This window comes from Ammospiza caudacuta, chromosome 1, assembly GCF_027887145.1.
Source record: "Ammospiza caudacuta isolate bAmmCau1 chromosome 1, bAmmCau1.pri, whole genome shotgun sequence".
NCBI lineage: Eukaryota > Metazoa > Chordata > Aves > Passeriformes > Passerellidae > Ammospiza > Ammospiza caudacuta.
In genome coordinates, this window is record NC_080593.1 from 147,041,243 (window position 1) to 147,054,062 (window position 12,820).

The 12,820-nt window shown below is 39.8% G+C and overlaps 1 protein-coding gene across 1 annotated transcript in view; it reads left to right on the forward strand.

Annotated features, from left to right (window-relative positions):
• The window catches only part of TG (thyroglobulin), a 148,797-nt gene that overhangs the window by 33,232 nt on the left and 102,745 nt on the right, over positions 1-12,820 (forward strand). The window contains exons 20-23 of the mRNA XM_058804431.1: positions 1,472-1,696; positions 6,431-6,580; positions 8,123-8,293; positions 11,259-11,381. Of these exons, the coding sequence (XP_058660414.1) occupies positions 1,472-1,696; positions 6,431-6,580; positions 8,123-8,293; positions 11,259-11,381 (669 nt within the window). The remainder of the gene's footprint in view (positions 1-1,471; positions 1,697-6,430; positions 6,581-8,122; positions 8,294-11,258; positions 11,382-12,820) is intronic.

Below are 12,820 nucleotides of genomic sequence, written 5' to 3' on the forward strand. Positions count from 1 at the left end.
AGGATGTTGAGGTTCTAGAATGTTTCCAGAGAAGGGCAATGGAGCTGGAGAAGGGTCTGGAGCTCAACTCTGATGTGGAGCAGTTGAGGGAGCTGGGGCTGTTTAGCCTGGAGAAAAGTGGAGATCTTATTGCTCTCTACAGCTGCCTGAAAGGAGGTTGGAGTCATTCCCTTTTCCCAGGTCTCAAGTGACAGGACAAGAGGAAATGGGCTCAGGTAGTCCCAGGGGAGGTTCAGATTAGATATTAGAACTTTTTAAATTGAGAGGATGGTCAGGTATTAGAATAAGCTGGCCAGGCAAGTGGTGGAGTCACCATCTCTTCCAGTGTTCAAGGGGCATCTGGATGTGTCACTTCAGGATGTGATTTAGGGGTGATTATGGTGCTGCTGGGTTGGTGGTTGGACAAGATTATCTTGAAAATCTCTCCCAGCCATCGTGATTCTGTGTGACCTTTTCTCCAGTTTTACTGCTTTGGAATGGTGTTTCTAGCACTAAAAAGAAATAACTCTGTCTGCATGTGTTCTTCCTTCCAACTTTGGGGCTTGGAGATATGTGTCCTACAGCAATTTTGCTTGACCAGAACTGAATTCAAAATCCTTCAAGACACAGATGGCAGCTGCAGTGGTCGTGTAGCTCCTGGCTCTACAGTTTGATACTGTTTGCATCCATCCAGTTGTTCCATATTCTATGGGAATCACAAAACACAGAATGATAGAATGATTTGGCTTTGAAGGGACCTTTAAAGGTCATCTAGTCCAACACCTCTGCCATGGGCAGGGACATCTTCAACTCAGTCAGGTTCCTCAGAGTCCCTTCCAATCTGACCTTGAACATTTCTAGGGGTGGGACATCCACTGCCTCTCTGGGCAACTTTGGTCAAGTGTTTCACCACCATCACTGTAAAAAAACTTCTTCCTTTTATATAATCTAAATTATATCTCATCTCAATTATATCTTATCTATTATTCCATTGCCCCTGGGAATACTCAAGCAATTTGCAGAAAGTGAATCAAAGTGTGTTTGGTTTTATATTTGACTTTTCTTTTGAAAGTGTTCCTCTTTGAGGGAATTACCTTTTTGACCTTCTCCACTCTAAAAATCCCCTGTAGTACAAAACCAGCTTTTTGAGGGAATGATTGTATGGTTTCAGAAGAGACAGAGCAGAACTTGTTCTCTTTGTATGATCATGGCACCATCATGTCCCATTAGGTTCCAACTTCCAGTATCTGCTAAGGCAGCTTTGGGGCCTTCTGTTTGAGGTGGTTTTGGCTGTATTTAAACAGAATAAAGTAAGACTGTAATTTTATAGATGCTGTGCAGATTAATTATGGTCTGCTGTTTGTTAGCATCCTTGTATTTCTGCATCTGCCTGTTTTTAACTTCAACCTATCAGTTTCTGTGTGGTTATCCATTCCTGTATTGTGGAAATGTCTTTCATGCTATTTTGTTGTATTTTTTTTTCCCTCTTTAGAAAATGCAGTTGTTGGGGAAAATCTCATTGGAGCATTTATAAAAGAGATTAAGGATGGTGTTTTTCTGCTGCATTTGGATTCCAAGCAGTTCCTAGCAGATTCTGTCATTGATTTTCCCCGGGATGAAGAATTTGATCTGTCTCCCCGTGTGCAGCTTGGATGTAGAAGCGGGTTTAGAAGAATTTCATCTCCTGGGAAAGCAGGCCCTAATTCACAAGGATGTGGTAGGTCTCATTTTTAGCTTTCCATTCTTAGATGTTGTTGGGAATAAGTATAAAGCTGAAATTAGAAAGTCATCAATGACCTTGTGTTTAAGGTTCATACTTAAAAGGTGTGAGGCACCAATATGAATGGGAGTGATGGGAATTAGTGCTTTGCTTACTGTTCATTCCTTTTGTTGAACCAATGATTTGGAAATAGGCATCATGGCACTGACGTGTAGAAAGTTTTGTAAACATTTTTTAGATTTTTGTAAAATTTTAGATCTGTCTGATAATAGAAGGTCATTCTGTAATGCACATGATCCTTAATAAGAGGATTTCACAAAGATAATGTAGCCAGAGCTTCAGAAAATGATCCATTACCTGGAATAGAAACCTAGAGGCAGAAATGGCAAAAGTCCTGAGACTGTGAATTCCTGGGCCAAGTCCAGCCAGCTCAGATGGAAGCTTTCCTTGGTTCTGGCCAACACCCAGACCCAACTGCACTTCTGCCCTCTTTTCTTCTTTTTTCTTTCTGTTTAGTCTGCTTCCCTGGAACAGGCTGCCTTTCTGCCAGCATCCTGCTTAGGGCTGCCAAACCAGCCTTTTCCACAGCTCCCTGTGGTTGTGCCAACGTGTCCTTGGTACCAGGCCATGCTGCCAAAGTGCCTTGCCTTACCAGCCCCACTCTTGCTTCTATCAACACCAACCCTCCTTCAGATCCTGGTTGTTCTTGTTGGCCAGTTGTCCTCAATGAGTCCATGTCTCATTTATGCCATTTTTGGATTTATTCACTATCTCTAGCCTTTTTTTATCTAGGGAACAGAGGAGAGAGGTACCACTTGTAGGTATAAGATAACAGAGGCAGGTTTGGGATAAGTTTTCTAATGGAAATGTTTTCAGATATTCATCACTTGATTGCTATGAAGTATGTCAGAATATGTGAAAAAAACTTATCTCCCTGCTTGGTGTGGTGTTTCTAAGTTCAGAGTTTACTATGCCTGGGTAAGGTAATCAACTGCTGAACACTTTTGAACTGCTGCAGTTTCCAGCCTGGACGTTTAAGGGTAAATTGTCTGGAGGTTCAATTCCTCTCCACAGTCTGAAATACTTCAGATCTGGGTTATTTAAACACATGCAAAAAAAAAAAAAAAAAAATTAAGTCCTGCTGAGTCCAGAGTCCATAGCTACTTGCAGCTACCTAACAAGATATAGTGTTGTATTCCTTAAAGCTATCATTATTTTTTAAGTAGAATCCATCACCTAGAGCAGAACTTACAAAGAATTGGATCTTTCTGCCAAGTCCTGCCTGCCAGGCATAAAGGTCTCTAGGAAGCAGTGAATTAACTTGCCTTGTGAGTTAATTCATACATATTTCAACCAACTAGCTGAGGGTAATGTCACTCAGTAAAACAGACATCATAGATATGTGGAAAGGAGACAGTTTCTGCTCCAGCCTTTGACAGAGATTTCATACTCTGAGCTGTCATAGTGTACCTGCTGCTGGGCACTGGTTTGTGTTGCAGGACTGCGTATTTTATTCTGAACAGGGAACTTGGGAATACTGGTTCTGATTCTTCTAATATATATATATATATATATATATACACACATATATGGATATATACTGCTCATCCATCCTGTCTGGGCCTGTTTCCTCACTAACAATAGTGACAATTAGTAAGAATCATCACCTGTGACTACAGAAAACAAAATTGTGTGAGGGCGGCAGAGATTCTTTAGTCTGTTCTCTTTACTGTTCAGGCTTGTTCTTGAAATACAAATTGTGTCTTCAGCTCCTGATTCTTTTGATTTGTTTGGTTTTATTTCATTGTTGGCGTGATTGCTTTTCCTTCAGGAAGCTCAGTAGCAATAGGTTTCTGGTGCTCACAATTAGCTTAATATATTCATTAATATATGGACATGCAACTTACACAGATCTGCCTCTTTGTCTCTTGTATTTTCCTTACATCTTTCTTGCATCTATTGTTGTGTTGTTTCATGTTTTCCTGCCTTCAAATGGGTAATATTTATCATATGTTAGTTTTTCTTATATGACATTTTTTCTTAGTCTCAGCCTTACACTTAGTTATGTTATGTCACAGGTATCTATGAGTATGATTCTTTAAGAGTTGGGGATAACACTATTATTTTAGCTAAATTTTAACAGTTTCTTTTGCTAATGTATGACTTAGAACTAAGAGAGTTAGAAACTGTCCAGGGAGACTTTAGGAGCATAACCCTTCTCCCCCATTTATTTCAGGAAAAAACCTAAAGGCTGTTTGTAAATTAGCTTTGTCTTTTATTTAAAAACCATTTATTAAAAACCTTTTTATTGAACCTTTTTATTTAAGAACCATTTTTATGCAGGCTTTTTTTTATTTAAAATGCTCAATGATTCTATTAGATTTGCTTTAAACATTATATAACCCAAATGAAATGGCTAGATTTGTAGCTGATTGACTGCTTGAGACTTATTTCTAACAATTTATATCAAGAATCTGATATTCCACAGTTTTCCAGTGTCCCTGGAGGGAAGCAGGAGCAGGGCAAGCATCAGGCAATGATCAGCTGGGACAGTTTTTGAAGTTGCTCAGTGTAGTGAGAGCTGAGGCTTTTGTGAACGGCAGAATCCCTGTGGAATCACTTCAGTGAGCTGCTCCCCAGCCTGGATTTTGCAGCTTTTTCCCCTGGTACTCAGAAGCCCAAATCCAGTTAGAAATGAGGCCAGGTTCCAAATTTCATGGGCAGGAGCAAGGGATTAAATTTATTTATTTGGTGATTTTTATTTCTTTTTTTAATATTTTTTCCTTAGGCTTTTTTAGGCTTACACAGTTTGGTCCCACTGGTACCACTTAGCTCTGATATTTTGGTTGAAAGTTGTTCTTTAGTTTCTTATGGTGTTAAAATGTATTAATGTCAATGCTTGAAAGAAGTACAATATAGTGGTTTGTCTCACTTGTAGGGTCAAACTGAACCTACATGTGACTGTATCAACATGGCCTGTAGCTGAACTGATAGGTCCCTCCAAGAGTTAAAGAGTCTAGAAAATGTGATTCTGCACCAACATTTTTACTGTTCTTTGTGCTCTTTTGTCAATCTACCATGTGAAATGAAAGGCAATTTTTCCTGCTCAAAATGTGATAAGAAACACAGATGTTTCTTTCACCTTGTGACTAAAACTACAAAAGAAAAGCAGAATGCTTTGAAAAGCTTAATTTGTTTCTTTTTAAACTTTAATTGCTTAATTAAATTCATTCATTGCATTTTGTCTTCAATTTAGGTGTGAATTTCTCATTTCACTGTAATTTCTATGGTTGTTCAATGACTATTATGCTTTTTGCATGTGTTGGAAATTGTCTTTAAAACATATCAGACACTTGTGTATTAGATGATGGGTTTTTGAAGGAGAATTCTGAATCATCCAGGATTTTTTTCATTCTGTAATTGATTTTATATATGTGTTTTACCCAGAGTAATTGCCTTGATTCATACTAGGAGGAAAATTTCAGTCTCACAGTTGAATCCTCCCAGACCTTCCCACTGGACTATTTACAGATGATGAAGGAAGATATGACAATTTTCCTACTAGCTGTCTTTTTAGTCTATTATAATTGAGGTGGTCCCATGAGTTAAATTCATTTACATTCTGGTGTGTTGGCCAGAACAGCAATTCATCACATGGGTAGTAGTGAGAATGGCCAATATTCCATTGCTGTTTCTCTCTCATGGAAGCTTAACTTCTGTCAGCGTGCAGGGCAAGAACAGAAATAAAGTTTTGCACCTTGTCAAAGTCCCAAAATATACATTTGATTGTGTTTTGAAGGAAATCTACATCTGTGAAGCAGCTGTGAAATAACAAGCAGGGGTATTGTCCTGCAAATATGTCTGTGACTCTTCTGCTTTAATGTTCATCTGAATGCTCTGGAGGGAAAGACAGTATTCCATGACATCCCAGAAGACAAAGAATTTTCTTTGTAATATGCAACAGGTCAGCTGGAAATATTGCTCCTGATTGCTTTAAAAATTATATAGATACAGACTAAGAACGTCACTGGGAGCACCTTTTTGTTTTGTGTTTGGGTTGTCATGAGCACAGCTAGTGGCTTTTAATCCAGTCCTTACTGTTTAGTTTGGAAGTGCTTAACAAAAATTTCTTTACCAGGAATTCTGAATAAAAGTGTTACCATATGGTAGATTTCTTTATGATGGTTTTGGAGTTTCTGCTACTCAGAACCTTCCTGTTTCTATTTGTAGTTTTAAAAGTTACCCTTTTTGTAGCTTGTCTTCCTTTATTTTCTTTCACAACTCATCCATCTGCATTATCTTATTACAAATGAATTTGACAGCTGGGAATCAGCCCTGGACTTGGCATTTCCAAAGAGCTTCATGTGCTCTAATTCAAGAAGAGATTTTGGGCGATCTGAGAAAACATATCACAGCCTATCTTCCTGTCATGAAGAGTTTAATGATCACTTAAAGGGTGTTTACTTTGTTCTACCACTTAGAAATACATATATGAAGAGCTTGAAGCCTATGGCAAATCTATCAGCATTATATATTATCATTATATTATATATTATCATTATATCTAATATCTAATATCTAATATATTATATGTTTATACACATTATGCATATATATTTATATATTTATATGTATGTATTTAAAAAATATATATACACACCCACACATGTGTGCAAATGCCAGAAGTGGTTGAATTGCAAAGGAGTAATAAGGTGATTGTTCTCTTTGCAGTTGTTTGTCCTCCAGGCAGTTATTTCCAGAACAATGAATGCATTCCCTGCCCTCTTGGCTACTATCAGTATCAGACAGGACATTCCTTCTGTATCAAGTGTCCTGTGGGCAAAACTACCAACTCCTATGGATCAATCACTGCTGATCACTGTAAGTTGGACTAATTTTTCCATATCCTTTATTTTCTGGCTTCAAATATCTAATGATTTTTTTTATTCATCTCTAAGTTTTTTTTAAAAAAAATAATCCTCCCTCTGGGGGTTTTTGGATGGATATGATCCCTTCTGCATACATTCAAAATCATTTTACAAAGTACAAACTGTCTGTTTTTTTGACCAAAAATGCATGAGAAACAAGTGGTCAGTCTCATCCAGGATGTTGTGGTTCCTCTAGACATGTTCATTGTCCTCAGGAATGATATCTGGGTGTTCAGTATCAGTAAGAAACTTCTTATGAAGTTCATTTATTGTCATTTCCATGAACACTAAAATAGTCTTGTTTTGTGTAGTTCTTTCCCCTTCAAATACAAACACTTCTCACAAAGCAACTATTGAAATATTCACTCAAGCTGATGAATTCAGCTTAAATGATTTGGTTTTTTCATGCAGTTCTGTACAGAAAATCAGTTATTCGGCACAAATTCAGCTTTGTCTACAGAATTATATAAAATAATATATAAATAAGAGTAACAAGAATGGGCTTCTTGGGAAGTGTCATTGAGTATATCGTCTACTTTGTTCTCTTTCAGCCTCTTTGTTCTCTTAAGTGGGATAAACCTTCCATTTTTATTGTAATGTACCCCAATATCAATTAGCTTTTGCCTATGGTTGTCATTCTTCTTTTCCATATGTGCTCCCTGGGTAGGTATTGGACTTGTGTCCTTAAGAGTTTGCTCCTAGGGGTTTAAAAATTTCCATTTGCAATTTTTTTTACTAATCCTGTTCCCTGCCTGGTTTCCACTTTACCTTTGTGCTGCACCTCAGCTCCAGCCTTCTCCAAAAGGCCAGATTACACATTACCTCCCTCCTTTCTTTCAGTCCCTGCTGTCTCCTTGCAGAGTCTGAAGGATTTTTCTGAATTTATTGGTGTGATAGCTCTTCTCATTGCTCACAGCATTCCACAGATCCACTGCAGCAGTCCCTGAACAAACCTGGATGAAAGTACAACTCCTTCTCCTCACTTTGCTTTACAGTACTGGAAATACAGCAACAGAGACTTGATGCAGGACAGAGAATAAAAAAAAATGTTTGAAACACAAATTGAAATAGCAACAAAGCAGTGAGACTACCATGCTTCAGAGTGTGCAAATACTGTGCAAATCTCAGCTTAATTTTCAGTGAAGTCTCTGCTGTGCTCAGGAGACTTTTGTCCCACAGCTCTGAAACATTGTCCTACTGCATTGGCAGGACCAGTGACTGCACAGGAGGTTCCCTCTGAACATCAGAAAATGTTTTTTTTGCTGTGAGAACAACGAAGATGTCACTCCCAGGTTGCCCAGGGAGGCTGTGGAGTCCTTGGAGATGGGTGAAATCCATCTGGACAGGGTTCTGCACAGCCAGCTCTAGGTGACCCTGCCTGAGCAGGGGGCTCTGACCTTACAACCTCCAGAGGTCCCGTCCAGCCTCTGAACTCTGTGAAACCCAGTGTCAGCACTATCAAAGAGCCTTTTTCCCTTCTGCTCCCTTTCACCAGGTGTCACCGTGTGCCAGAGCAGAGAGCAGGGCCTGCAGTGTGATGGAGATGGCCAGTACAGACCTTCCCAGCAGGACCCTGCCACCAAGAAATCCTTCTGTGTGGACAGCTCTGGGGCAGCCCTGGGCTGGACTGAAACAGAGGATCTCCTGACAGATGAGCAGTGCTTGGGTAAGTGGCAGAAGGATATTTTGGATATGCTTTGACCCCTCAGAGGTGAAGCTTCCTTATGAAGAGTACTCCAAAGCTTATAGGGATTCATTGTCCCATAGTTATTCACTTTCCCATACTTGTGACCTCGGCCTTAAGCCACATTCCTCCTTAGTTTTGCATTTCTTGATTACACTGGGAAGTTATTTCTGGTAAGGGAAGAGAGAGAAGCAGGTTTCCTGCACTCTCAGATGGCTGCCAGCTTTTGATGTGTGCTGACCTTGTGCTCTCTGCTTGAAAACCCAAAAGAGTAATGAGAGGGCTAATGAGAAAGAAGCAGAATTATTAATTTCTTTGTAAAATTATCCCTCAACTGGGTATTCATGAGAAATAGAATATTTTCAGCAATGACCTCAGAGCCATAACATAACATCACCCTCTGGGCCCCTGCTGTAAGGTATCTGACTTGGGGAACACATCCTAGCAGGCTGGAAGAAGTTACTTCTGCCTGAATACAGCTGCAAAATGCTGGTTTTCAAGGATGAAAAACTTCAAAAAACAAAGAAAGTCATGTATCAAACAGTTCCCAGACTGCCTGCAGTAAGGTCTAATTACACCTCCCAGCCTCAAAGCTTTTTCCCAGAATTTTTATTTGCTCATCATATGATTGGTATTGAATTTAATGGAATATTCTGTTTAGAAACTGATGTCATGGTGTGCTTTGAATTAGGCAATGTCTTATGACAAGTGTGATCAGTGGAAGGAGTGTGAAAAGTAAAGGCCTCAGTTGTGAAGAGGTTGCAAAATTATCTTCAGTTAAAATAACTTTTTTTCCTCTGAGCATACTCAGAGACTGATCACAGTTATGAACATGAGGGGAGAGCCTCTGTTGCTCTCAGTCATGGGGTTGTTGGGATATTTCTCTGCAGAGAGGACTCAGGATCTTAATTCTCCTGTTACCATGACCCTTTCTGCTTGGGCATTTCTGACTCTGTGCAGGATGGAGCAGTTGTAGATATTTGTGCTTGGTTTTGTGGGTCATGCCAGAAGATGTCACCACAAATATTTATGACTGTTGAAAATTTATCTATGACTGTTTATAAACACAGCAACAATGTGTCATGGAATCACAGAATGACTTGGGTTGGAAGGGATCCTAAAGATCCTCTACTTCCAAGCCCCTGCCATGGGCAGGGTGAGCTGCACTCTCTCAAATGTGCTGGTGTGTGGTGGTGTTCACAGGGGTCCCAGGATGAGGGAAGAGATGAGAATCTTGACTCCATGTTTCAGAAGGCTGATTTATTATTTTATGATGTATATTGTAGTAAAAGAAAATTATATATTAAAACTACACTAAAATAATAGAAGAAAGAATTTCATCAGAAGGTTAAAAAATAATAGAAAGGAATGATAATAAAATCTTGTGACTGACCAGAGAGTCTGAGACAGCTGGACTGTGATTGGGCATTAATTAAAAGCAACCACATTAGACCAATCAAAGATGCACCTGTTGCATTCCACAGCAGCAGATATGTATTGTTTGCATTTCATTTCTGAGGCCTCAGCTTCTCAGGAGAAAAATCCCAGCAAAAGGATTTTTCAGAAAATATGCCTGTGACACTGGTGCATCAACCTGTGGGCACACTGTGCCCAATCCCATGGTAATAGAGGTAGCAGCAGCCTCAGAAGGGTGGTGGTGGCCCTGTGTGTCCTCTCACCAGCCTGTAACCCTCTGCAGGGCACAGACAGGGTCAAACTCTCTGGAGCCTGGATTAGATTCCTCATCCCATTTAGTGACCTTTGGGGTTTGCATGTCTAGACCTTGTGAGCTTTTCCCAGTGTGTAAACAGTGCTGCTTGTCAGACTCCTCACACATGGGCAGGTCCAGTGCAGAGGGAGCAGATGAAAGGCTTTGGTCATTAAAGTGACAGTCAGGTGTGAAAAGTGGAGTGGAGGAGTAATAAAGGAGCATGTAGGACATACTGGATTGGATATAGCCTTGGGGCTGAAGTCAGTGGGTGTGTTGGGAAGTTTTCTCTTTTCATAAACAGAATGGGACTGCTGGGGTACATTCCTTGAGCTTTTATTGCAGCATCAGCCTCATTTCATGGCTGAGACAATAGAAAAATGACAAAAGCTCACTTACTGCTAGCAACAGCCAAAGATTTCTTTGTTACAGAACATTTTAAAAACTTTCTAGCCAATAGCCCACTGCTAAAGCTTACAGACAGTTGTTCTAGCCAATCACTAAAAGCTCATGGACACCTGCTTCACACAATGCTTGCTTGTCTGCTTTCTGTTAACAATACACAATATTTCATTCTTAAGCTTAAAACCTTCTATTATCTTGCTAAGCATATTTTTCTGCACTTTTAAGGTCTATCTTAGCCAAGCCCAAAACTCAAGCTATTGTTTCATGTCTTGCTTGCTGTACTATTGTAACTTTTTTTACTTTCAGACTTTGCAGCTGCAGCTGGTTCTAATTTCTCTGCTCTGTCTGTTTCTAAGGCCTGCTTTTCCCAGCTTTCCGAAAATCTTCTTACCTTTGCTATTTCCCACAGCTGAGATCAGACTGTGTTTCTGGGTTTCCTGCCTAACCAAGTGCTTCTGGAGCTGGCTCTTGTTCCTGTGTCTGATTGGAGAAAGGTTGTTTCCCCTTTGACTCAATAGTTGGTTCAATGCCCTGAACAAGTAATGAGAGATGGCAGGTCTGCTGCTGGAAGAGAAGCCTCACTGAAAAGTAAAATCCCAACCTACTCCTGGCTAACTGGTTTTTAAAACATCTTGTGACACTTTTTATTCCAAAGCAGAAATTCTACCCTCACGCCGTCTCCCAAATTATCTGTGAAGTTATGGTACATCATTTAATGAGCAAACCCCTTTCTCCACAGAATTCTTCAAGCTTAATTTCTACCTAAAGTCTTTGTTTGCAGCATGGGAACTGATAATACTACTTGGTTGGGGTTTTTTGTTGTCTTTGTTTTAGTGCTCAGAAAATTTGAAAGAGTTCCTGCCTCCAACCTGATTTATGGATCAGAAGAAGCTCAAATTCTTCAGTCCCAGTCATTTGGGGGAGACCTGCAAAGTACATATTTTCAGTGCATTTCAGGTGAGAAAAAGTGTTGCCTGTAGAGGCAACACTAATAATTGTGGCAAATAATAATATTTTCATGTGAGTTTATAGTTAAGTTCCTGGATGAAATATATGTTCTGCAGTTTCTCACTAATTAACTGCAAGATATTTATGACTTTTGGTGGCCTTGGTTCAGAGAAGAGATTGATGTTTCTGTCAGAAAGAGTCTTCTGACTTTACATACTACTTCAGACAAGTCATCTGACTTTAAAGCCAGTTGATGTAGTTTGCAATATGAGTGAGAATTGAGATTTAAACGAGGAAACATTCATCAGACTGTGCAGATGTGCAGACAAAAGAAGAATTAGGTGTTCAGAACATACAAAAAGACGGCTTTTACTTCTTCAAAAATTATCTGATTGGCGCATAAATTGGAATAATCATCATTGCTTACATCAGAAGGGCATTATAAGGAGTTCAGAGATATTCCTCTGCCAATTTTTGCAGTTTATCTACTATATTGCATCTAGTGTAAGTTGGTTCAGAATCACCTAGAACCCAGAGGAATCAGCACACTGCTTTCAGGGTGCTTTGAGTCAGTCTCACCTTGTGTCTCCTAAAGCTCAGGCTGTGAAAGGAGGCAAAGTTCAAAGTAAAAACTCTCTGTAGTAATAGAGATGTCCAAAATTCTGACAAATCAGTGGCTTTGTGTCATATGCCATGGTCTAGTTGGAGCAATCACCTCTCATGCTGAGAACTGAATATGTGAAGCCTTTTATTACTAGGATGATTTTCCTTCATGAGCTCATCCTGGCTCTATACTGTAAGATTTCTTGCACCTTCCCCTGAAAATTGATATCTTCAAAAGCAAGACACTGAACTGAGAGAGCTGGGGACGAAATCATGCCCCTCTGCCAACCAATCTGGTTCCATCTCTCTCATAGCTGTGTTTTCTTTGTAAGTTATGTAAATAAATGGTGGCACAACTACAAATATTACTGCTGAAGTTCTCACTGAGGGGGGAGGGTTAATCTATCCCTCTAAGGTGAGATAGTTGAGCATGCATTTCAGCTGATGTTTTGATCTAAGGTGGTTGATTTTGTACTAAAGATTTGGAAAGTGTTTCACCTGGGCTAGGAGCAGAGCTGTAGCATTAAGTTAATGGTGAATGTGTAAGGGCAGAAGGATCTTCCCCTAAATCTGGAGGGGATGGCTCTTTCTCCCTTAAACTGGCCAGGGATGGCTTTTTCTCCCTTACAGAGGCCAGAAGATTGCTGCAGGGGCAGCCAGCATGATTGAAGAATTTGAAATTAGAGGTTTCCCTCCTTCCTATCACTCTGATATTTGTCCCAACCTCCTTGCCATGGGGTTACTGTATCAGGCAGATGTGATGTGCTGGCAAGGTGGTTCATGAGAGTACTGCCTCAGGTAAAATTGTCAGCAGACTTTAAGTATTTGGGTGTGTGGTCAGACTT